The sequence below is a fragment of the Rosa rugosa genome, chromosome 5, assembly GCF_958449725.1.
Source record: "Rosa rugosa chromosome 5, drRosRugo1.1, whole genome shotgun sequence".
NCBI lineage: Eukaryota > Viridiplantae > Streptophyta > Magnoliopsida > Rosales > Rosaceae > Rosa > Rosa rugosa.
In genome coordinates, this window is record NC_084824.1 from 45556812 (window position 1) to 45583988 (window position 27177).

The following is a 27177-nucleotide window of genomic DNA, read 5'->3' on the forward strand; positions in this document are numbered from 1 at the left end:
GCAGCTTCTTCTAGCATCTGGAGGTTCTTCTGGTGTCATAAGCATATGGAATCTGGAAAAAAAGAAGGCTTCAATCAGTTATAAAAGAGGCTCACGATGGTTCTATACTTTCAGTGCACTTTTTTGTGAACGAACCAGTGTTAATGAGTTCATCATCAGACAATTCTATTAAAATAAGAGTAATTCAGTGTTCTTTCTTGGTTTTCGTTAATTATTTCTTTTGTACACATATAGGTTGTCGGACTATATAGGTGGGACCATAGGAGATAAGTTGATGATTGTAAGTCAGTCGTTATAAGTTGTTTGTTGAGCTTTTCCTTCTTCATCAAGCAAAGAAGCCTTTCTATGAGTACCATGACAACTTGAGCTTATCTACTCCATGAACCAACCATATACTGTTTCTGCTGCCTTAGCATATCTATATCTGCTGATAGTAGTTCTACAAGCACAGGCCTGTTAATTTAACTTAGAATTGCAAAAGTAATTATCAAATTATAAGTTTTTGTTTATCCCTTTTAATGACTGTTTTCTTCCTTAGTCCAACATGACCCTATTTGTTTTGCGTCCAACATGACCCTATTTGTTTTTTGCAGAATTAAATATTTGTTCAACATCAATCTTTTTTGTACTTTAGATCATAGTTATTTGGCTCTCTCGCTGTTTTTATTTCTTGCTCGAGGTTTCTTCTGATTTGTTATTATTTCCCATGCTACTTCAACCGGTATGTAATAATATTGATGGCATTTTTACTTTTCAAAAAATAAAAAAGTATTGCATAACCAAGATTAAAATGCTAATGTATCATTGATTAAGATCTGACTCTTTATGTGTCTTTAGATGTGGATTTTTGACATAAGTGATGGAGATGCTCGTCTTTTACAGTTTATAAGTGGTCATAGTAATCTTCCGCAATGCATGAGGTATAATTCTTCCTAATAAATACATACGCCCAATGTAAAACTGAGGCCTACAACAGCTGGCGGAGATAAGTAAAGATGGCGGTACTTAAGCTGTCACTCACAGCTCGAGTCCTAAGCAACTCTTGGCTTGTTGAATCCACAGAGAGCTGGTTGAGTTGCTGTTCCTTAACTAGCTGATCCAAGGACGCTTCAAAACCAGAATACCTCTTTTCGCCAAGGGTGATCTCAGCCCGGATTGAAGTTGCTCGCACCTCAAGCTTTTTGATCTGTTCTTCCAGAGCCAGTAGCACCACCTTCTGCTCCTGAACCTTCTGGATGTTTTCTTCAGCTAAGGGACCTTCAGAGAGGAGTATGTGACTCCTTACATCAAGCTTGGAGCCCTGAGCTTTAAGAGCAGCCAATTCTTGGCATAATGATTCCTCTTTGTCCAAGACCAGTGGTAACTTCGATAGCTCTTGAACAGCAAGCTCAGCAATCCATTTGGTAGTAGACAGTTGGAGAGTGGGCAGCACTGCCAAGAGCTGTTGTCTGGTGTGGGGGTCTTTCAAGTCAGCAGTAGCAATAAGAGCTTTGAGCTTGGCCCTCGCCTCCTCGGACAGGCCGGAACTGCTAGCAGCCTTTTTGGCAGACAGAGCTTGAAGTTTCTCTCTCAAGGATCGTTTCGTCTCAGATGACTTCGGAGAACTTGGAGGAGGCAGTGCAGGAATGGTAGGTGTTGGAGTTCCTGTAGCAGCAGCTGAAGGCTCCAAGGGATCACTTTGTTCCTCAACAGGCTGCTCTCGTGCATTGGGAGTTTGATGAACATCAGGCTTTGCTTCTTCAGCTAGAGGCTCTAGGTTCTGTTCCCTAACTTCTTCAGTATGAGGTACTTCGGCGACAGGAGCAGACTCGATGACTGGGAACACAGGGGTTGTGACTTCGCCTGCTGGTATGATGGCCAGATTTTCTTCCACTGGTGTTTTGACCCCCTGATCAGTCGCAGTGGTCTCAACGGGCTGAACATGTTCCTAAGATGTCAGGCAATGGTTAGGCATCAAAATCATGTTACAATCAATTTCAAAGTAGAAGCAAGCAGTGTTATTATACATAATAATAGAAGCAGGTGTTTATTGTGTGCCACAGGACATGCATATACTACTTCCAGGTGCGAAATGTGGTAAAGATATCAAATGGACATATATCCGAAAAGAACATTTGAATCTGAGAAGTTGAAAACTATGAACAATATGGAATTTTTTTTATTATTATTTTTTTATTTGTGTATGAAAACAATATGGGAACTTTGAAATTTATTGACACGAGTGTATTATGTGTACATGTAAAAGGAACGAAAAAATGGATTATAGTCTCTGTTGTGATAGTATATATTATTGTCTCTGTATAATGGAGACCAAAGAAATCGAGAGGGAATAGAAAAGATGTTTGGTGAATGAAAAGTTACCGATCCATCAACATTTGCGTCTTCGTTTTTGTTTGCTATCTTTGTAGCTACATCAATTTGTTCACCACCAACACCAGTATCTATATCTTTGTTTGCTATCTTTGTAGCTACATCAATTTGTTCCCCACCAACACCAGTTTCTATGTCGACCTTTTCCTTTGTTACCTGTACCGTTACCATCATTTATAAAAACATTTGAAATGCATTAGATAGAACTACGAAATTCGTCAGACCAGAAACAAAAATGAAATTAAGTTGCTAAATTCATTTGACAACGTGCAGTTATATAGATTGAACTAATATGGAAACTGTGGCATATTGATTCTCTATATAGTGGACATACGTTTAAGGTATTGGAAACCTGAATAAAAGATGTTTGGTCTATAATTGTCATGAATAAAAACTTACCGCTTCGTCATCATCAGCATCAACATCTGTGTCAACCTCTTCGTTGGTTACCCGTACCATTTCATCGTTATGAAAAATCTTCAGTTTGAGGCGTTTGCTTATGGATGAAGTTTCCAAAGATGGGAATTTGACAATGCAATCTCTCGAGCAAAAGCCTCGCAATCTTGGTAGATTAGAAAGTTCAAGATATTCCAAGCAGCTGAATACAATCTCATTTCCTGAATCGTCATCTTCTGTGCTTCCCACTATTTCTACGATCTTTGCACAATCCTTAACTGCTAGGACTGTGAGTTGCGTGAAACTTTTAGCTGTGGAGTAATTTATCAAGTATTCCAATCCCGGACAACCATATACTTCCAGATTTGTCAGATTTTTGAAGGATATCGCTGATGATCTTAGATTCCTTAAGCTATGACACTCCTGTACTACCAAAGCTTTCAGGTTTGGAAAATTTCGGCCTGCTGATTGGGTGTTATCTTCCCCTAAATGCATCAGCTTCTCCATGCCATAGAACCACAACGTACTTAACTGAGGGAGGGCCCCAACTGCATTTATATCCCCACTACGGCTTTTTTCATGGAAAGATATTTCATTGGAATGAGCAGAACTCGTTACACTGGGTTTGTCGAGATCAAGGAATTTTTCAAGTACAGCAGCTGACTCGCAGTGTTGGTTACCGACTTGAAGAATTTCTAGTTTGCTAAAGAACTTTACCGGGAAAGGACCATCCCAAATCTCCATGTCCCGCATGCTGACTAGTTTCAAGTTGGGGAATGAATCCTGAAGTGCTTTCAATGTGTTAATGAATGTTAAACAACACAGAGTACTTTCTGAACACAGATGTCAAATTGATAAATAAGCATAATCTCATTGAATATATACTAGTTTTGACTGCACATGCTCTGTATGTCGTGAGACAAAACTTTCTATTAGATCTCTCACATGCAGAACACCGTCAAAGTAAAAAATGAAATAAAGTCAGTTAGTGAGCTGTTTTTAATTACTTATTTAATTAAAAATTGTTTCATAATTATCATAATTGTTGTTCATGATACAATTGATTTTCAAAATCTTATAATTTTTCAAGTTCATGTTTTGTCAAAAACTTTCAGTTTTAGTTGACAATATATGTTCTCTTAAATACTAAAAACTACAGTAGAAAAGGACGACAAATCCCAAACAGGGCATATCATCATACAATACAACTACCTACTTTCATTTCAAGTAAAACTTGGAAAATGATTTTAGCTGCTTCAGTTATCAACTAACTATTGGTGTCTACTCTAGTATCAACAGTCTAGTGATCTACCCAAAAAAGAAAGAAAGAGAAAAAGGTCTAGTGTTGTTTCTATCTCCTTTGATGGAGGAGGATCAACATTAAAATGTCATTCTATCCTGGATTAAAACAAGAAACAAACCAAAATGAAAAATAATACACAACAACTAATGCTAGGCGGGCTCTCTCAAGTATATACTAGAAAACTATGGTTTTTTTTTTCTTGGCTATTTGCTCTGAGCATGCTGATAACGTGTAAAAGTAAAATGGAATTGTAATTGGAATTGGTCTACTCATTTCATTTCATAGTCCCTTTATATAGGGATAGAATTACAATGGAAATATCAAATACAATAATGATACTAAATGCTGATTGAGCTGTGATTTGTAATTCCTCGATTCCCTCTTCGTTAATTACTTTGACGAAGGCACATAATGTGCTTTTCCTTTAACATGTTTTTGATTTTTGATTTTTTTGTTAAATTTCTTTTGTTTTTCTTTTATCTGCGAATTGATCATTTTGTCTTTCTCAAATATTTCAGTTCAAATTTTTTTTAATATTTGAGGGAAATTTTGGTAAAATTTTTCTGTTTTGGCTGACAGACTCTCTTATCTTAATAGTAGTATATATATTATATATTTTCATTTCACTTCCACTAAAACAATAGAAAGACAAAATATTAATTTTTCTTAATCGAAAGGAAAAAAAAAATTAGAAATCAGCCAGGATCCTAAGCTGTTTGTAGTTTGGTCATTGGAGGGGGGAGGGGACTGAAGTACTGAACACTTGGAATCACTCGCTTGGAAATGTAAGTTCTTGTAAAGCCCGAATATTCTGTCAAAATATTTATCCTTTTGATAGAGATGTAAATTGATTAAGCCAAAAGTCCCATGTTTTGTTTCAATCTTTGGAAACGCACCAAATGAGGTGGACTCGTTTGAGATTGCTTTTATAGTTGCAGGAGGAGGGGGGGGGGGGGGGGGGGAGGGGGGGGGGGGGGGTTGGGGGAGGGGAGGTGTTTACAGCATTTTGGCAAAAAAATATAAAATGTATTTCTAAATTATATAATAAATTATTCGTATTTCTAACAAAGTCACTGCCAACGAACGCTATGTATATGCCCTGTTTGGACCCAAAATGGCCAAACATGCCCAGTATCATTTGGTCTAGTGGCATAGTCTCCCTTTCGTAAGTTGGAGGTTGTGAGTTCGACTGACGAAATATTATTTACCTGATCAAAAAAAAGAAAAAACGAACGCTATGTATATATCTAGAAAGTCTTGTGAAATTAAACCCAACTAGTGCTATTGAAGTAAAACCATTTCATTGGAAAAGACAAAAGAGTAAAAAAGTGATTAAAAATTAAAAATCTTTTAACAGCTTAAAAAAACAAAAAATAAAAAAACAAATGGCCGCATGCAATGTAGTGCCAAGTAAAGATGAGCTTACCTTCTTCATTAGAAAGAGAGCTTGGTTATTAGTTGGAGTAGGATTCATTAGCTCACAGTTTCTCTCAAAGCTTGAACATTCTTGGGCCAAAAATGCCACTTTACAACAACTAAGTACCCTCAAAGCTTCAAGTGACGGCCACCTGGAAGCATGCATTCCGGACCTCAGATGGGGCAAATCCTCAAATCCGAGAGAGTTTACTTTTGAGAACACAAACTCATGTGTTATTGGTAGTCCATCTTCATTTTCAAGGATTTCCTCCACTCTGCAATTGACCACGTTCAGATGTGTTAACTGCTGTAAACGTTTGACCATTGAGGATGGAAAAACACTTTTCAAACTCTGACACGAGCGAATGTCTACGGTCTCTAGATTTTTGAAACTCTCTGGAGAAAGTTGGCTGTGCCATAATGTCATTAACTTGGTCAAGCCATTGATGAACAATCTCTTCAAGCTTGGAAATACTACCTGTATACAGAACCATTCATCTTATAAGATGCATGTTTCTCTTAAGTGAACAGATTAGAAATAAATGATGAAAGAAACATAAACAAGACAAACAATTCGATCACCTTTTTGTCAAAGAAAGCATTCCCAAGGTTTTCTCTTGAGTCCATTTCTTCAATTTCATTGTAGTTCTTTGGTTGCGAAATCTCCAAATATGGAAATCTTGAGCACAATCTTGTGAGGATTGGAAGATCTTTTAGCTCCAAATGTTGTAGCTTAGAGAACATGTCATTCATATGCTTTTCATCAGATTCGTCTGTTGATACTATTTTTTCCATGGTTTGACATCTAGATACCTCAAGATGTGTGAGTTGTACAAGACTTCTAGCCATGGAAGATGATAATAAGCATTTCAAACCATGTAGGTCACTCACCACCAACCTTGTTAAGTTGGGAAAAACACCCTATAACACAAATTAATTCTGATTATGATACTGAATTAATATTATAATTTAAAATGTAGACTAATAACTTCACTGCCTGTAATTACGGATCGATATTATATAAATATTCTATTTAGCCAAAAAAATACAGCAACACATTATAGGCCGGCTATAAAAAAATGTTGGGATAGGTGTGCTCAGGAGAGTACGTATTATACCATTTTAAGTTACACAAATTTGCATCTATGAAAATTTCTCAACATATGTGTCCTTTTTGACTGACTGAATAGAAACTTTTCAAACTCAAAGAATACATATTAAGTTACAAAAATTTGCATCTATGAAAAGTTCTCAACACATGTATATTTTTTGAATAACTAAATAGGAGGTTTCGTTCGAAACTAAAAGAAAGAAAATGGTTAAATAGGAAGTCTAGAAACTAAAAGAACGAAAATGGAGTGAGGAAGACCAAAAAAAGTGCATTTCTCCTGGACTTAATATCCGTAGTGTAACAATAATGTGTTTGCAAAAAGAAAGAATTTGACTAAATATTTTCATAAGAAGATGCCTATTCTAATGAAAGATAAACTTGATTGGACCAAAAAAAAAGACAGAAAAACGAGTCAAATTGAAACTAAAAAGCGTACCTCCCCAGTAATGATATCTCTAAATTCAGCATTGTGGACGTGGAGATGTTTCATTTGCTGAAATCCGTCAAAATATGATTGATACGCAGTATTATTACCAGCCTCCATCCCATTTAAGTGTAACTCGTCAGTTCTTTTCAGCAATATATTTACACCAGATTGGTACAATTCATTGCCGGTAGTGAGCTTGATCTTTAGTGTGTTGAGGTTTGTATCCTCATCATTCCAGTTCCACACATCACCGACATAAATTCGGTACCTTTTCAATGCTTTGGAGAACAAACCTGTTGGAAGAATATTAGCATCCAAGATATGTATTTCCAAGGCGCTTAGCCTAGACAATTTCTTGAGCTCTGAAAGGCTTGCATTATTTTTCTCAATACTGATGGCTCCTTTGGCCTCCCATCGGTTAAAGCTATTTCCCATTTTCAATTCTTCTAGTCTTTTCAAACTTGATATAACATTAGGTGAAATTAGTTCGAGCTGAGAGCAATGAGTCAAATCCAATGATCGTAGACCAGTCAAGTGCCCTATTTCTTTGGGCAACTCTTTAAACTTGGATCCTTGAAAGCTAAGCATTTCTAAGTTTTGTAGTTGGCCAATTAAAGCTATATCTCCCAAGGTGCACCAATCTAGACACAATGTCTTCAGACATTTTAGGAACTGAAGAGATGGAGGTAGTGATGGGATACTCAGACCAGTTAAATCCAACACTCTGAGTTTTGTCGTTTCTTGAAAAAAGTTGCATGGGATTTCCAGGGAGTAGTCCAGAACATCATCAGTAGTGTTAAGATAAAACAATTTTAGTTCTTTGCATTGCAAAACTTCAGGAAGTTTGGGGATATTGGATGTTTGGAGGCAGATCTTAGTACACTTTTCACAGAAATCCTTATTATCTGGCCATTCTTTCAACTCATTACCATCTTCTCTCAACACATTCTGATCCTTTAATAAAATACGTTTAGCAACATCATGCACAAGATCATGCATCTTGACATAGCCACTTTTTGCATGGTCAAGCAATAGACATGAATCCTTAAGTTTCTCAAGCAATGAATTTAATGCATCCCATGCTTCTCCCATCGTATTGAGATTTTTAAACATACCCAAACCAATGCCATATTTAAAAAGGTAATCGATAGGGATAGTTTTCGAAGAATTAGCATTAATTCCACAGAGCAAGAACAATGGCTTAAGCTCCTCATCATTTAACTGACCATAACTCCACTCTAGAGCCAAATATGTCTTTTCTGTGAATTCTTCATTGTCAAACCTTTTCAAACGTCTCAATGCATCTTTCCATGCATGTAATGTACTTCTATTTTTCAAGGCACTTGCAACAGTGACAACTAAAACCGGCAAACCTCCACATTTTTTGGCTACTTTGGTTGCTTTTTTTTTTATGGCAGGATGTTTAACAACATCACCTGCCTTCTTCTCGAACAAATTCCAAGCTTCTTCTTCCCCTAAAAGATCAAGCGGAAACACTTTTTGTGTATGCATCTCACTAGATAATACTTTTTGCATTCTTGATGTCAGCAATACTTTACAAGTCGCCACACCAGAAAGTCCCACATCCTCCAAATTAATTTTTTTACACACATCATCTAATATTACAAGAGTCTTTTGGTCTTTTATCCGGCTAAATAGACGACGTGCTCTTCCAATAGTAGTCTCACTTTCAGGAAGGCCAAGACCTAGCTTCTCAGCTATTTCTTTTTGAATTCTTTCGATGCTTGGATTTTGTTTTACATCCAGTATCATAGCCACATCATCAAATAATGTTTTGTCTCCTGTAGCTTGCCGATAAATTTCTTTGACGAGTGTGGTCTTTCCCACACCACCAAGCCCGTACACTCCTATCATGTTGATATCAGGACGTTTTCTCAACACATCCATTATTTGGTTCACCACTAAAGTTCTTGAAGCGAAGGCCTCATAATCTGTAGTGGGTACATCATGTGGGGTGGTAGCATGTGCAAAAGTGTTAAAATCCCTTTTTCCATAGAGTTCAGCAATGTCGTGAACTAATTTTGTTGATTTTCGACTTAACTGGTGACGAAGCACTAAATTAGGACATAATCCATAAAGACACTTCATCTTTTCTTTATGTCCTTCTTTCAAGATCTCGTTTGCCTCTTCTGTGATCTTTTGGACATCTGTCAGCCATGTGTTGACTTCGGCTTCAACTTCTCCTATGTTTCTCTTTTCTTCACTGACCTTGTGCTCCACACTCTGACTCGCATCAACCAAGTTTTTCAATTGCTTCTTTAGTTTTTTGACATTATCATTGCAGTAGATTAGATAACCCACTTGGCGTCCAATTGGTGCAACAGTTAACTCCACAATTTTTCCAACAATTCCGGTACCAATATCAATAAGAAACGCCATGATTGTTACTGAATGGAAAAAATAATCAGATAAAATTAATAGGAAACATAAAAGGCCTTAGACTACATTTGAACAAAAAACAAAACAAAAAAGATTCAAAAACCCACAATTTTTCTATTGATGAAAATAAGTAACTTTTTTTTACTTATAAGGATGGCTACTTTTAATCCCCATTTACAGAACACACACACACACCTAAACCATGCTTCCATTGTCCGTCACCTTCTTCCTCTCTTATCACCCTTCCAGTTACTTTCTTAAGAGGTCTAGTAAGTTCAGTTCGTTAATAAATCCCAGATCTGATATCAACTTCACAAAGTTTTAAGACATTTTGAGAGCATTTATGATGATAAGTCTCTTACTTATCAACTCTAATTTTGAATTTTTCTTGTAAAGCATCTTACAGTCAGATCGCTATGCCCAACCTTTTATAGCAAAACTAAAAATAAATTGATATGTAGAACCAAAGATATTCTTTAATTCAAATGACATTAATTTAAAAGAACCTAGGTATAACTCAAATTTTTGTTCATAATGTAACTAATAAGATTGTGGTATAGAAAATAATTAAAGCAGGCCCTACATTCCACATGCAAGCCCACACTTTATCGGCCTATGCGCAGGTGCTTAGCCTAACATATTTGTGACAGGAATGATCACTTCTAAACTTTTTTTTAGTTTTTTTTTTTTTAAAGGGGTTTGGAACCCAGCCTAGCTGGGAGGCTCAGCCCCACGCCCGGTTCCATTTATTGAATTTAAAACTTGCATCGGGGGGGGGACATATAACCTGAACCCCGAGCTACATAAGTACTATTACAATAATCCTCGTAGAGAACATCCTGAATAATAGCAGGAGTCTCCTCTAACCACACATCATCAATACAAAACAAACTAGCTAGGTGTGCAAGCCTATCTGCAACACCATTAGCTTCACGGTAGATATGACGAATCCTAACAGATTGAAAAGAAGACATATAATCCTTACAATCATCTAGAATCCGACTAACCTCCGAGAAATTCTTCTCTCCGCTAAACTTCTAAACTTTCAGACACTTGGAAATGAAAAGGCCTATGCCAGGTAGTTCTTAGGTAGTCATATATTTGGGCATCGGTTCAGCCTAGTCCATTGTACAGGCATACTCAGGTATTTAATTAGGGTTTTAAACTCATAAGGACATGTTGTTTTTTATTCAAATCAGTCCACCCACTTGAGTAGGCTATAAGGGAATTATTTGCAAGTATTTTCTTCTTGTTTTTTAATTGAAATTTACTACGCAACACTGTGTTTTAGATTTTCGACATTTTCAAGCAAGGAGCCATTCCTACATTTATACGCTAATATGGTCCTAATAGTTAAAGAAAAGCAATGTAATGGTATATAAATATATATTGTGAGAGAGTAAAAGGCCAACGAGTAAAATAAATTGTTTAATTTATTCAATAATATTATTTCATTTCATTTTGTTTTATTTTGGGAATGTTCAAATATAGTTAAAATGAGAAAGCTATTTGATTTGTAGCCATGATCTTTAAAAAGAAATTTTGAGAAGAAAAAGAGATTTTGATTATGAATGTATAAGATAAGCATTCCTTAATTACAAAGATATAAGAGTTGTCCAAAAAGGAATAAAAATATAGCAAATAAAATAAGAAAATAAGAATGTACCTTTGTCTCTCAAGAGAGAATGAAGTACTTCGCACAAAAAGAGAGAATAAAGTACTTAGATATCCACTTTTCAAACTTCTAAGGACAGAGGATACTCTTCAAATTCCTTAGCTTGGAACAGAGTATGGGGACAATTTACCTGCAAGTTAAGGAGAATTAGCTAAGAAAAGTAAAAAGTAAAAGCAAGTCCATTGAGGATCTTTACATTTATGAGCCAATTTTAATATACTTGTCCGGCAGTTTACTTTATTTTAAGGGAAAAACTCACAAACAGTACCTGAATTTCAAACCACTAATAACTTCCGTACCTCAAATTCAAAAAATATCAGATTGGTACCTGAACTTCTGACCCCGACTCAATATCAGTATCTGGGAACAGTAAAATCGTTAACGGAGTTAATTTTTGAAGGGTAAATCTGTCATTTCACTGTTCATCATCCCCAAAACTCTCTCTCACTCTGCAAACCCAGATTTTTCATTATCTTCTTCATACCTCACACACACAAACCCAAATCGACCAAAGGAGAGGTGAGAGGTGAGAGGAGTTGGTGGTGGATGGGACGGTGGCTATTGAAGAAGTGAAAGGTTGGTTGATAGTGGTGATGAGGTATGAAGAAGAAGAAGAAATCTGGTATTGCAGAGAGAGGGGACAGTTTTGGAGATGATAAACAGTGAAATGATAGATTTATCCTTCAAAAATTAACCCTGTTAATGATTTTACTGTTCCCAGGTACTGATATTGGGTCGGGGTCAGAAGTTCAGGTACCAATCTGATATTTTTTGAACTTGAGGTACGAAAGTTATTAGTGGCCGATAGGTCAGGTACTGTTTGTGAGATTTTCCCTTATTTTAGTTGGTTTTAAATTTATATTATATATATACTAGCCCCTTAACATGTGCTTCGCACATGTCAATTAGCTTTTATTTTATTTTTTTTTAAATTAAAAAAGTTATCTCTCCCGATTTTAGGGAAGTTTCTCTTTTTTTCGTGAGAGGTATTGCAATTTTTTGAAATTTGATATAGTCAATTAACTATCCTATCCTCATCTAGAAATAATTTATTTATTAATACTTCTTAATACTTATATTATGTGAGGGCATATATGGTAGTTCAAAAATTTAACCATTCCCTCAAGAATTGACTTAATTATATAAGATATATATATATATATATATTTTAGAACAAACGAGAACACTTTCATTACTCCAGCTAACAAAGTTACATAGGAAACTGCCAGATGTGTAGCCCCGATAAAATGAGAACCTAAACATAACTCTGTGCTGACAAACACAACACGCTCAAACGATAAGGAAAGAGAGTAGGGAAATACTCAAAAAAAGACCTCAATTGGACCCTAAACCCTTCTTACTGAGCTCCGTTCCATTACTAAAATACAAAGAAAGGAAAAATAACAAAAGCTGAAGCTATAAGAAGAACTTGAAAGAGCAGTAGCCTCCTCTTCAAGCTTGGAGATCAATGTACGATGCTTAGCAACTGAGAGGATCTTAGGTTTGTGCTTCTTCCCAACACCCAGCTTTCCACTAATAGGGGATGAAGGCTTCCCTACCTCAAATTGCAGGCTTTTGGTAGGGGAGGCCTTTGATCCAAAGCCGAAGGATGCAGCCTTCATCTAGTGTTTCCTTTTGTCCAGAAGAATCCGGGCTAACAGGTACCGGTGGCACACCCCCAACTGACAACCCACCTGAATCTATCAACCCAAGATCAATACCAGAGCCCAATCTTCCTTTTTTCAACAGAGAAGCAACAGCTCCACCACCACCCCGCTTCCCAAGAGCAGACCCAGCCATGATCTGCACCTCCTCAACAACCTCCTTAGTGTCTAGGAGCAATGGGTTCACCCTCCCCTTCAATAGCAGTGGACCATCCCCAGAATAATCCCCAACACTTTTTGGTGTCAGCAAAGCATCAAAACCCGATGGGTATACCCACCCCTCTAGGTCGAGGTGCGGTCTCCACCACCGCCGATGATCCCACCGGCAGAACAATACCCTTCGTCCCACTCCCAAACGAAACCGTTCTCATATTCAGACCCCAATCCTCTAACGGAGGACCACCACAACCATCCACCCCATGTTCAAACAAACCACAGACCAAACACAACCCTCTCACATTCAAGTATTCAACATCCAGGTCCTCGACAATTGAACCAGAAACAAATACCTGAATGCATTGAAAGGGCACGATCCAGACTCACCACCACCGATACCTTCACCTCCTCATAGCGCCACAACTACCTCTCATCAACATGAACAACACGACCTAGACACCCAGCGATCCTCCGAGCCCAAGCTGATGTGATGAAGGCCTGCGGCAATTTGATGATCTGAACCCAAATCGGCAGCCGATTGAGAGACACATCCATCACCCCACCCACTCCATCATAATCTGCTAAAACCAAGGTCGCCGATTGATAATACCATGGCGATTTTGCTAAAACTCGTTGTTTGTCTGTCGGATTAACAAAGCGGAAGAAGAATCTACCATTCGGATGTTCACGAATCACCAAACCATGATTCGAGAAGGGCCAAACCTGGCTTATTTGGGCCATGAAATGGTGTGCCGCCGTCCTTATTGGCTCCACCGAGACCAAATGGCCCACCAACCAGTGATAGGTTGGCTCGGTCAAATCCTCCACAGCATCCTCACTGTGGAACTCGTCTCCCCTAATAACCAATGTCGCCGCAAGTTTGGACGTGGCATCATCCATACCAGCCATTTGGAGCAAGGGAGAATGAAGAGAAGGAAGAGAGAAAAGAGATCGGGAAAGAAGGTAGTCAACAAATGAGGATCGGCTTGACGGCTACAAGAAAGGATGAGGAGAAAAACTCTCTCTCGGGACGTAGTGTTTTTGCTCTTTCTAAAATTTTGATTTTATTTGCAATATTCGAAGCATATATTATTTTTAAATTAAGAAAAGATGTTCAAGGGTTCTTACACATTAAACACAAAATTAAACAAGAATGTTTTGAGTTTAGCAAAAATAATACAAAGCCTCTCTCGTTCTTTATACTAGAGAGTCATATAGCTAAAACTTAATTAAAGATTCATTTAAAGAGAATTTCATTACACTACTCATGCCCAATTTGTTATAAGAAATGGTGTTGGAGAAAATAAGAAGATTAGTAGTTCCTCACACGGAAGACACAAAAAGATCTTTACACCAAACAAGTGAAGAGCCTACAACTATAATTGTAGTTACGTTTTAAAATTGAAAGTTACCTATTCCTTTATTTGTGAGGAGAAATTATTAATACAGACCTAATTTAATTGAGGTTTTGGGTGGGAGGAGGAGGGAGGGTGTGTATTACATTCTGTACTTATATTTACCTGTTTGCTAGTCATTTGTACGGTAAACGACAAAAAAAAAATTCACTTTTGAGTTTCTTAACACATTTAGCCATTTAGGGCCTCTAGAAAAGGACATTTTTTCAGTCCAAGTTTTGGGAAAACTTCTATTGCGAAAGTTGTAGATCACATTAAATGGAGTCCGTTGACACAAACAATGCAAACATAGGAGTTGTAACGAATGAGATATAAAGGTTAAAGTTCGTGGCAGTTGTAATTTCCAAAAAACCTTTCCTAATACCAATTTCTATAAATGAAAAATTACTAATGTTGAAACTCTCCATTTCTAAAAAGTCGAGCAGATGTTTAGATTCTGCTGATACTTCTTGGCCTCATGGCGATGATTTCAGCCACCTCAATCCATGAAACAGATCTCATTCTCTTCGTCTTCGAACCATATTTCCAACCAAATAAGCCTAGCATTCATTCATTCACCATACATGACGGATTGAAAAAGAGAAGTTTCAACCCTTTTTTGACCCTTTTTTTCTTTCTTTCTTTTTTTTCCAAATTCCGACCAACTCTGGCATAATTGGAATGGGAGACCAACTGGACTTTGTCTGTCTTGAGATTCTCTACAAACAACTAAGTCACACATCACGATTAACCCAAGGAAGGCAAAGTTCGAATTTGAAGATTTTTCGCCACCGGAGATTTCGATTTCCTGTCATTCTAAGCAAAATTAGACTTCAGGGTAGGTATGAATGTTGTTCCTAATTATGTGACGGCAAAAATATTGATATAGGTCTTTATCATCAGTTTGGAGTTCAGGTGGTGGCGCATGTGGGTTCTGCCGGCGGCGCTTGTGGTCCACACGCAACTACTAGCGTCGGCAGGTGAAGGCCCGTGAAGCCTTCTCAGGTCGAGCATTTTGGCTCGTTAGGTAGAGCACGATGTTACGAACTTGTACATATGTTTGGTTTAGCAAGATTAGATCATTTGGTTATCGAGATTCGTGATGATCCGACCGTTGGATTGCATTGTTTTGTGTTAGGTTGTTAGAATTGTAGAGCCGATGAAGCCCTTGTAATTCAAGCCGGTCGACGAATTATCGTCATAGAGTTTTGGGTTTCATTTTATATTCTAAGTTAATTTTCAACCCTCCTGTTAAGTGTTATGAATTAGTGTATTGTATAGGACGTCGAGTAGAGCCCTTGTTTGAGCAGTTTTTTGACAGATGGCTAAGCGTAATTATGTGAGTGGACATTTATTTTAAATTAATTGCTTGCGATTCTATATTTCTGAAATAATTTTTTTTTTTATTAGTTTCTCTATTGGAATAATTAAATGTTGATAATTTTGTGTTTGAATTTATTTTGCTGAAGTCCCTTCTGTATTGAATTGAATTTGATTCAAGAAATACTAATTTTCCATGAACACTATTTTATTTTCGACAAGAGTTTCGTAATTGAGTTTTATTGATGATTTATGGTTTCCGATAAATGCTTTATAATTGGACTTTGAGTATGATTTGGACTATTTGAATCAATAAATATTTGGGGATTGAATTTTAGTTATGATTCATGAATTCTCAGACTTTTTAATGGATCATGGAAGTTTATTACTATTTCGCACAATAGTAATGCTTATGTTAATGGATTAAATCCTTATTGTGAGATTTTGGGAAGATATATTTTCAAATATATTTTCATGATTTTTCGTATATCATCGTACTGTTGATTATGATTGGTAAAGTCACTATTGTTCAAGCATGTTTCAGCTTAACATCCAGTTGTGTGCGAGGTGAACCGTTGCCTTGGTGGAGAAGTCATCGAAGCCCGTCCACCTATGTTGCAACTTGCAAGCAGAGGCCGAGGCAGTAAAGGGCCTAATGTGTCGCGTGACCTAGTAGATTTTTCTGACCAAATGTATATTATACTGATAATGCTGATGCAACTTGCAATGGAAATAGACCTTTGATTCAAACTATTGCTGATACGACTAATGTCAATCTTGACACCAAAGTTAATGAGTGTTGCAGCGATGGGGAATGGAATTTGAACTTTCTCAAGATGTATTTTAGTGATGATGTTATTAATAGAATTGTCAAAATACATGCTAGTTTGGAGGGTTGTTGTCCTGATAGGATAATTTGGAAGGGTACCAGTAATGGTCACTTCACTATGAGATCTACTTATCATATTATATTGAATGAAGAACACTATGAGGAGTTCCCTTGGTATTTCCTATGGAAACTTCCTATTCTTCCTAAGTTGAAGACTTTCCTTTGGCTGCTTTGTCATGGTGAGATTCTCACTAATGTTGAAAGAAGCAAAAGGAGGTTGACCACAAAATGTTACTGCCCTGTGTTTCATGATCAACCTGAGACCCTTACTCACCTTCTCCGTGATTGCCCTGTTGCTAAGAGAGTATGGAGTCAAATCATATGCCTGGACTCTATTTCAAGAACTATGCAGCTAAATTGGTTTGGATGGTTTTTTGCTAATACTCATTACAAGAAACCCTGCTATGGCAATCTGAAATGGTGTACTATCTTTGTGTATACATGTTGGTACTTATGGAAATGGAGGAACAAATCAGTCTTTGACAATGATTTTCATTTCCTATTTAATCCGGGCAAGGTGATTATTGATGCAGCTAAAGAATGGATGTCTGCAAATGATACTATTACAAGGAAATCCAAGAAAACTTTTATTGGTATGTTTTGGATTAAGCCCCCTACAAATTTTTACAAATTAAATGTTGATGGTGCTAGGCAACAAAATGGTAATATTGCTGCTGGTGATGTCTTAAGGGATCACACAGGTTGGTGGATTTCTAGTTTCACCGCAAATTTAGGTTGTGGATCTGTTTTGCAGGCTAAAGCGTGGGTCTAATTGCTTGGGTTAAAGATGGTTTCTGCCTCCCAATGCCACCATCTTTTGGTTGAGTGTGATTATGAGGTCCTGGTGAGTTTAATCAATCATGGAGTGGATGAGCTACATCCTCTAAAAACCATCATTGACTGCTACAATTCTTTGAGAAGACAGTTATGGAGTTGTGAGATAACACATGTTTAGAGGGAAATTAACCAGGTTGCTGATGTGCTTTCCAAGGCTGGTTTGGACACTGACATTTGAGTGCATTTCATGGAGCAACCTCCTCCACAAGTGATGCCTTCCTTCCTTGACGACTTGTGTGAAAGTCCTAGATTTAGAAATGTAGTTTATGATGTGTAGTTTCTTCTTCTTTGTTTCTGGGCCTTTTGGCCCTCAATTATCCAAAAAAAAAAAAAAAAGCTTGCAATGGAAACAAACTGTAGAGGGCAATAAGGTAATCCCACGCACTGCTAGCCCATGAGTTGAAACCCATAATTAGGTTGACGTAAGCAACTCTCAAAAGGAGTAGTTGAAATGAGCGAGCTCCTCGAGAGACACCAAAACCAGTGACAATTTTGCTCATAGATGATAGAAGTCATAGAACCCATTCCAAACAGCAACCAAACCATGATTCTTAATATATTATATGGGGAAGGGGGCTGAAATTTGCACACCTTATTTTGCATTCTACACACCCTTTACCTTTTTTTAATATTTCTTATCAACTCAATATAAATCTCTTCCAAAACTACCCTTCTCTCTCTCTCTCCCCCTCCCTCCTCTTTCCATCCACAGAACCCAGAATGATGATGATTGTTTAACCTAATGATGACCCTTGCAAGCTGCATATCATGTGTCTGATGTCTTGAATGAAATTGATTTTTGTGATGGAATCAATAATCAAAAGGTATATAATGAAATTGTTCCACTCGTCAAAGATTTCGGCCAACTCCGAATCGAAAGCCCACTGATGTTCTTCAATACGTCGTAGGAAGAACATCATTGTCGACGACGACAACGTCGACGCTGACGTCATCTTCCCTCCGATTCTCCACAGCTCCTCAGCCGCCACGATTGCCCTCCACGACGATTGCAAAAACCCATTTGCCCCCAGATCATCTCCTTCCACGACCAAAGTACCCACCTTTATCAACCTCTTCGATGAACCCGACGACAAGGAGATTCGGATCCTCTGATTCAAACCCACAGCTCCTCAGCAGTCGTGATCGCCCTCCACGACGATCGCAAAAACCCATCTGCCCCCAGATCATCTCCCTCCCTGACCAAAGAACCCACCTTTATCGACCTCTCCGATGAACCCGACGATGGCGATGGCGACGAGGAGGAGATTCGGATCCTCCGATTCAAACCCACCAAAACCCACTTCAAAAAGCGAAGAACAAACCCTTTTACAACCGGGTCCGTCTGTGATATTTGCGCCGACGATAAGTTTGGGTACCAATCTTTTCCGATCGAGAATGGTTGAGGCAGTAAGGATTGAGTCGAGTGGGCTAGCTGCCATTGCTATGAGGGTCTGAGATTTGGAGAGGAGGGAGAAAGGGAGGGAGGGAGAGTTTTAGTTTTAGGCTGTGGAAGGGAGAGGATGAGACAGAAAAGTATAGGGGTCATTTGGTAAAAGCACCACAAGGGGTTTGTAGGATGCAAAATAGGGTGTGCAAATTTCAGCCCCCTATTATATATACTCACTGGTCAACATTAAACATATTTAACTAGCATACTAATTTAGATTCCATTTCTTACTAGTTATTACTCATAGAGTCACAGACTTGCCCTTGCGCTAGTCTATTGAAAAATCATCCAAACAGTGTTTGGACTTTTTTCGGACTATTAACTTTCATACCTATACTTCAAAAAATATCAAAATGGTACCTGAGTGTTTGAGCCTGACCCAATTTCCATACCTAGTAACAGTAAAATCGTTAATCCCGTTAATTTTCAAGGGGTACGTAAATCTGGTACTTCATGTGTGACAAGCAAAACTATAAACACCTTCCCCATTTTGCTACCTCCCCCCCCCCCCCCCCCCCCCCCCGGCCGCCTCTGAAACCACCTATTGGCCACCACATCGACTCTGATTCTTTTCATCAAAATTCAAAATAGTGAAAATACAATTACTCTCTTTGTTCTATCTTCTCTCGGCCCTCTCTCAAGTCTTCATTCAGCGTTCATCAACAACCCTTTTCTCCACCTAGCCAGACCATTATTTCCCTCCACGACCTTCCCATAACCCCAAAAGGCAGCTTCACCAAAAAGCCAAACCAAGTTGATACTATATCTTCCATATCCCTCTTTTCCATTTATAATGGAACACCTAGCCCCAAATCGAACCCTTTAACTGAATCTTGACCCCAAATTCAACCAATTAACTGAATTCAATCCTAGATTGAACATGAAGTATTATTTGAAGGTTCAAATATCATACCACTGAGAGAGGAACCTTAAAATGTGGATTGTAAAACAACAAATCTCAAGTTGCAATCCCAGAAATTTGAGAGAGAAAGAGTCCAATTTGTTCACACCCAATTGATAAAATTGATGCAAGAAGATGGGTTGGGGTGGTTGATGGTGGCTGGCGATGGTTGATACTCGCTTAAGTGCCTTATTTGCCTATCTCCCACTTTTATCCATTGAAGCCTGTTTCTTTCTAGGTTCACGAGAAGAACTAGCTCCTGCTTCCTGGATATTTTATTTGTGGACATGCCTTGCTTCTTGCAGTCCAGCGCTCACATACCCAGTATCTTCCTACATTTGATTACCAATACTAATACTTGATGAATTGCTTAAGTAAGCTTCATCTAGGTCATCTTCTTCATCATCGTAGGGATAATAATCTTCAGGATCATCATATGCATACACATCTTCGCGATCCTCCATAACTAGAGGGTTGGGACTTGGGACATGAATAAAATTTCAAGCTACATCAATTTGTTTCTTCAAACCTAGAACTGTGAGTATATAAACATAGCATTGAAGAGCGGTGGAGTCGGGTTTTGGGCTCAATTTCATTCTTGAAACCCAGAATTTCAAGCTGCATCAATTTGGTTCTTCAAACCCACAAAATCCGAGTATGACTGACTCGTCGGCGCCTTATGATGTGGCCAGAGCTTCAATGTATGAAGAGGATGTGCAGATGAGTCTAATCCGGATACCGCTAGTCTGTAAGGTGGAGACGACATTGACGGTGTAGACGATGTAAGTGACGGAGACGAAGAAGATGAGCCAGACGAGGAGTTTCGGGGTGGCTCGAGGAGATTGAGAGGCAAAACCAGGTAAAGGGTTCCCTATAGAGCTCCGCATCTGATCTCAAACCACATGAAATACCGGATTTACCCCTTGAAAGTTAACAGGGTTAACAATTTTTCTGTTGCTAGGTATGGAAATTGGGTCGGGCTCAAACATTCAGGTACCATTTTGATGTTTTTTGAAGTATAGGTATGAAATTTAAAGTTCAGAAAAGTGATGTGCTCATATTATCCTATATTTCTATGCCTCGTAATCTTGGTTTTTATGTTTAATTCTCCTTATTTATGATTCATTTACATTTTTTAGTGTTTTTGTAGGTTTTGTTCCATAGAAAGAAGAAAAGAAGCCAAAATAAGCCAAGTAGGATTGAACGGCAATGTGCAATCTGAGACTGGGAATCTGCCTGTGCAGAACATCCAACTTCTCTGAATTACTGAGAAAGTACCAGATCAAACTAGACAATGAGTCTTATATGCATGGAAAGTTATGATTGTTTGAGCGAAGATAGGTCAGAACAGGAAATCTGCTCGGGAATTTACAAACATTTGTGGAGAACTCAAGTTCCGTAGTACAAGATCATCAATCCTAATGTTTCAAGGAAGTTAATTCAGATGAGAATTCAATGAGGAACTTATTCTTACTTCCACAAGAGATATTTCAAGGTTTTCCAATTCCAAATGAAGAAAGGAATCTAAACCCAAGTTTTACAAGGAAACATGAAGCCAAAGATGAGCAGAAATCTTTCCTAGATAAAGGAGCATGAATTTTACATGAGGAGAACGTGTCCAGAGCACATTGAAGATGCCTAAGGAGTGGAGACGGCTCATCTATCTTCCCTTTCTTTTCCCTTCCATTCTTTTTATGTTTTACTTAATTATCTTTTGCTAAACCTTTTTCTAGGATTAGGATGGTGCCCTATCATGATATTTTATGTACTTTGATGTTATATTGATGGATTTATAAATTTTTTATGATGAATTCTTAGTCACTATTTGAATTGACGCTTTATGTTTAAGTTCTTTGATTGATCACCTTAGGGCTTTGCATCTAGTAATTAGAAGATGAATTTGAGGCGTACCTGCAATATAGTTCAAATTAGCTTCTTGTGATTAAGTGTTGTGAATTACATTATTATCATACCTGAAGTAATGGTTTGCATGATTCCCTTGTTTTCTAGAACGTAATGAGTCCTATGTGTTAAATCTATGCCGTATCTAGATAAACTGCATGCTAGGATATACGGCCTCTGCCGTACCTGGAGGGAATCATACACTTAAGGAAAGCTATGGTCTAAGTGCCGTACCTAGACTTAGATACGGGAATTGTCATCAAAAGAAACAAAAGAATCCGTTAATTGTATTGAAACATAAATAGGATTGTTAGTGGTTTATTTCGATACTCTAGGTTCTATCATTTTTGTAATTTATAAACTTTGCTGTTTGTTTCTTTCTTTAATTTTCCCATTATTTGTTTATTTGAAAATCCAAAAGCCATATCTTCTTTAGCTTGATTGTTTATGTGATTTTGTATTTGGATTAATTAGGTTAGGATTTAATTTGATTATCAATCATCAGTTGGAACGACCTTGTACTTGCACACTATACTAACGACGATTTGTGTACTTGAGAGTTTTAATTAAAATTTCACAATAAAAAGTCTGGACACTGTTTGGACGATTTTCCCTAATAATAATCGTCATGTAATTTATGCCTCTATATATATTAAAGTGAGCTAATTTTTTGTGAATTGTCGTAGCCAGTTTTTAGTTTTCATTGCACCTATCTTCTTTATCTATAATTCTCAAAAACAAAATTTTCTATATTATTTCATATTAAGGAATACATTTTTACTAGTATAAGTTATAAGACTAATATGAAATAATTTTAAAATATGAAATCTCGTTAAAATAGATAAGATGTAAATTTCATTTAGAGAATTTTATATTTGATATTATTATTATTATTATTTTATTTTGCCCCATTAACTTCAAAATCCTAGCTCCGCCATTGGTTGCAAGGTCACCGAAACCTGTCCAAGTGTTGAGGTTGGTAACTTGTGCTATTAGAAGTATTGAAATCATTTTTACATGATTTCAATAGTCCATTTTTAGGAGTGATTTTGTCAAATTTTTGGTACAGTTTCTCCCAAGTTGGGCTAGATGTTGAGATTGGTAATTTGTGATGTTATAAGTGTTGAAATCGTTTTGCTACTATTTGGGGAGCATATTGGCACTAGGTGTTGGGGTTGGTAATTTTTGCCAAGTGTTGAAATCGTTTTTACAGGATTTGGGCAGTTTAGTTTTAAGAGTGATACTGCCGAAGAATTTTCAATACTGTTTCTCATAAGTTGGGCCCTACATAGCCACCGTAGGTAGGTAGAGAGAGAGAGATAGAGATTTCCAAACTGGTTTGGACCTATTTCTCCAAACTCTCTCATATTTGCATACATTCGGCAATCAAAATCCATGATTTAACAGTTTAAAGTTAAATCAATCATTAAACATCATTTCTGCAAAAAATCAATGTAAACAAAAATCATTTACTTATTCGATTACATCAAACAAATGAGCAATTTTAGTGGAAGTTAACAATCTCATAATCAAGCGTTCATTTGTTTGATACAATTGAATGAGTTAACAATTTTTATTACATTGATATTTTATAGATAGTCTTTAATGATTGATTTAACTTTTGACTGTTCAAATTATGAACTTAGATTTCCGAATGTAGGCAAATAAAAGAGATTTCCGAATGAGAGTAAAATTAGGATGCACCCTAATTTGAGAAAGAAAACGACTACAAGTGCCTCCTACTACACAAAACAATCTAACTTAAATGTACATTTAATTAATACGCTAAAGTATAGTTGAAGTCTTTTCTGGCAGACTATATTATCCAAACAAATAGTAAGTTAAGTATCATGAAATTATCAACTCAGTTTCTTGGCTCTGCACTAATTCTCTATATGTTGAGAAAGAAAACAATTTCAACACATCCCAATTTTGGATACAGGATCCGCCAATGGCTAGCGTCCATGAATAGCTTCAAAAAGAACGATGCAAATGCCAACATCCTGATAAGGAATAGACACGAGGTCAGTTGTGGCCATGGCCAAAGTCTCGGTCGGAGAGCTTGTTGAGGTAGGTTATGAGGTTATGATGCACTGCCTCAGATCGTCGATTCTTGTAGGCTGGGAACATGTGATGGGAGCAGCAATCGGTTGACTGGGATGGGAGACACTTTAGAGACATTGAACGAGCCTGAGGTAAAAAAAGAAAATAAAAATATGGGTTTTGTGAAAAGATTTATGTTTCTACAGATTTTGGTTATATCTGTTGCAATGAGATTAGAAAAAGGTGGACTTTTGCTATGAAGCTATGATGAATTTTTTTTTTTTTTTTTTTTCCAGCTAATGAAAGGGCTACCACTATGACGCCACTATGTTTCTTGTTAATGCACGATAAGGACTGAGGTATGCACCTCGCAAAATAAGGGCAAGTTTATCCGTTGGGTCACTTAGTCAGAACACTATTTATTATTTTATGTATGTTTTCATCCGTTGTGTCTGAGTCGATCACTGGATCAGGACATTGTTCGTTCAATATTTTATTAATTTATATATTGTAAATGAGAGATATATTATGTAAATAAATAGTAGTGATGAACATTTTGGAAAACCTACTGATGTAAATAAATTTTCTTTACCTAAAATTTTTTAAAATTTTTTTAGGTATTTATGTAGAATTTTTTACAACTTTTTAGAATATTTTAATGAAGCTGTATCTTGATATTTTGTTAATTTTCAAAGAATGCTCTCTGTATTTATCGCTCTCAACAATTAACATGCACAGCCATTTCATTAGTCCTCACTCCTCATGTGAATATACATATTCATTCTGGGACGAAGCCACGTAGCAGCATGAAATTGAAGCCCATCCAATGAGAAGAAGCCACGTGCATGGGAGAAGGTTAATATTGCACTACAAGACAAGAAACGGCGCAATAGGTGTCATTGCAATTGGGTCCTATCTTTTGACTGTTTCGCTAGCGTCAGCCACGTTTTCAGTTGGCCCACGCTGGAAGCTGGGCATGCTCGGTCACCACTCACCACCTGGGTCAGGAAACTGACCTTGGTCAAGAAGAGACCAGTCTGTTTTTTTGCCGGTGGAGACCAGGCAAAGAACAGCACCGCTGAACTTGCTCTAAGGGAGGGTAGTGAACTTCTTGTTCAAATATTTTTCTTATGATTTTGTATGAGACTTCTTTTGAAACTATAGCATTTCTATGTGTGTGGGTTTGTATGCTATCAAATCTTATCTGAGAACATATAATCATGGTGGGATTTGGTTATGAAGATCAGATAGGGTATGGGTTGGGAAGACAGCTCCCAGCAGCTTTTAACTTTTAATTAATGGTATTTTCTTTAATATTTTTTTTATCCCTCTTGCAGTGCCATGACACAAAAGCAACATACATATTTTTTTTACAAAGTATTTAACTCCAGGTAGGAAAATGTCTAACAATTCAAATGAAAATCAAATGATAAAACAACCTCATTATTTTGGGATAAAATATAATTAATTCTAGTAATAATGCGAAACACATACCAACTTTCAAAAAAAAAAAACATGCGGACTTGATCAGTGATCAACAAAACTCACATGAATCACCTCAAACCGTGTTTACAAAACTAAAATCAAAATTCCAAACAAAAGAGAAAAGAGTTGTTTAAGAACTAGTAGACAATTTCAGTCACCCAATTCCTTTTTATGTTACTGATTTGATCACCCAACCTTGAAAGATACATAGATATAATGCATATAGAGATAATAGAAAAGGAAACAAATGTCAAAAGATAAGAGATGAAGGTGAGGGTATTTGGTAAGTTCCGTATGGTGTAATGAACCTTTTTAGAAGCTGAAAAACACTTGTAAAGACTAATTAGCATGTATGGTGGTTTAATGAGTAACTGTTTGGGTGGTAATAAACCCACCATTAACATCGTAAAAGTTTTGAGATCATATTCTACATATAATTAGGAATATACGATAGAAAGATGTCCTTTACATCAACATTTCAAAAATGAGTATAAATGATTAATCAAAAAGTCAAAGGGCAAGAATTTATGATGCAGAGCAAAATTGAAGAAGGAAATTGGATCTCCATGACTCTCAAAAAGATAAAATAATCAATAAAATTGAAGATCGGAACTAGAGAATGTACCTTATCTCTTTGGCTTATATATGACTTGTGAATTTTATATCGGGTGGAATTATGAATTTAGGACATCTTCTTCCAATTGAATTGTTAAGAACTTAAACTACCTTGATCGTAAACAAGATTAGGACTCTTCTTTCACCTTTGAACTACAAAGTAAAAGGCAGATTCCGGCTAATTAAAGAGAAACTAAAAGCAAAATGGACAATCAAATCAAGTGACAACAAAGTAGAAATTTGGAACACCAAGACTTATTTGAGAAAGAGAATAAAGCTACCAAAAACTACCTGTTGTTGACCGGAATCAGCAGGATACATGAAATCAATCAGCGTAACGCTCTTTCAGCATGGGAGCTGTTTTCTTGGGCTTTAGCTTAGATCAAGAACAAAGGCTTTCATGAAGACAGAGAAAAGTATGAGAGAGTACTCGGCAATATTGCAATACAAAGTCTTTTTAAAAAAAAAAAAAATATATATATATATATATATATATATATATATATATTATTATCAAAAACAAGAAGAAAAAATGAGTCCTCAACTTTTGAATCATATGTTTTTCCAACTTCTGAGTTTAGAAGTACTTGTAGAGCTGGCCAAGTTGCCATGTTATAAGATGCGTACCTCGACTAGCTAGACAACTCAGCAACCAGCTCTTGTAAGTTGCAATTCCTCCGACCTTTAGCTACGATGCCATAGAGAAAGCCAGTGCACTGCATTTTGTATCTGAGAAATTATTTTAGTTCATGTGTATTTGTAGTATTCATGGAGATACGGGAAAGTATGAGAGTATACTCAGATTGTGAATGACACTAAATATTGCAGGACAAAACTAGTCAGTTCTTCAGAATTAAAAAAGCCGGTTGTATATACTTCTGAATCACATGCTTTGACAATTGCCACCTTGACACGCACTTTAGGGCTATATTTACTTGATGTTCACATTGCTCTATGGCTGTTTTATTCGACATCAACTTCTTATTAATTAGTTTTTCCACATAAGTCGGTAAAATGGAGCAGTCACGTACAGGGGATCTCAATATGAACTAATACTCATAGTTGAAGTCTCCTTTTGCAGATTATGTTGAAGTCTTCGTTTATAGATTATGATCGGTTGCTTCGTTACATAAAAAATTTGAAGTCTTTTTAATACTATTGTTGCCAACTAGCAAGTATTGTTGTTTATTAACAACTAATAATCATGCTAGTTGAGTTTGGTGTACTTGTAGAGCTCGCCATTTTTATAAAATAGTAGCTAAATGACTCAACAACCAGCTCTTGTAAAGTTGTAACTCCTACGACCTTTAGCTCCAATGCCATGGAGAAACGAGAAAGCCAGTGGACCGCATTTTGTATCTGGAAACTTATTATTTTTGTTCATGTGAATTTGTAGCATTCAAATATTAATTTCTCTCTACTCATT

General features: G+C 36.9%; 1 protein-coding gene and 1 pseudogene across 3 annotated transcripts; one reads left to right on the top strand and one right to left on the bottom strand.

Annotated features, from left to right (window-relative positions):
* Positions 1-26565, bottom strand: LOC133710967 (disease resistance protein At4g27190-like). Of its 3 annotated transcripts, XM_062137120.1 has the most exons (10): positions 26379-26564; positions 26043-26146; positions 25762-25904; positions 11090-11228; positions 7033-9431; positions 6068-6406; positions 5496-5963; positions 2770-3549; positions 2362-2526; positions 1-1927 (listed from the first exon to the last, which is right to left on the bottom strand). In XM_062137120.1, exons 5-10 carry the CDS (start codon positions 9421-9423, stop codon positions 968-970), a joined length of 5103 nt encoding a protein of 1700 aa, XP_061993104.1. In that variant the 5' UTR covers positions 9424-9431; positions 11090-11228; positions 25762-25904; positions 26043-26146; positions 26379-26564; the 3' UTR covers positions 1-967. The 3 variants fall into 3 exon arrangements, 2 of the variants coding, with proteins under 2 accessions (XP_061993104.1, XP_061993105.1); XM_062137121.1 differs by lacking the exons at positions 11090-11228; positions 25762-25904 and having other exon boundaries at positions 26379-26565; XR_009846986.1 differs by lacking the exons at positions 1-1927; positions 2362-2526; positions 2770-3549; ... (2 more) ...; positions 7033-9431; positions 11090-11228 and adding an exon at positions 23366-23798 and having other exon boundaries at positions 26379-26551.
* Positions 1-27177, top strand: part of LOC133710969 (uncharacterized) — a 62105-nt pseudogene that overhangs the window by 1882 nt on the left and 33046 nt on the right.

Excerpts from the sequence above, each read along its gene's own strand:
- LOC133710967 (XM_062137121.1), bottom strand. The coding sequence starts at position 9,423 with ATGGCGTTTCTTATTGATATTGGTACCGGAATTGTTGGAAAAATTGTG. Across the intron at positions 6,407-7,032 it reads GAGATATCATTACTGGGGAG|GGTGTTTTTCCCAACTTAAC; the intron begins GTACGCTTTTTA and ends TTTGTGTTATAG. Across the intron at positions 1,928-2,361 it reads ACGCAAATGTTGATGGATCG|GAACATGTTCAGCCCGTTGA; the intron begins GTAACTTTTCAT and ends CTGACATCTTAG.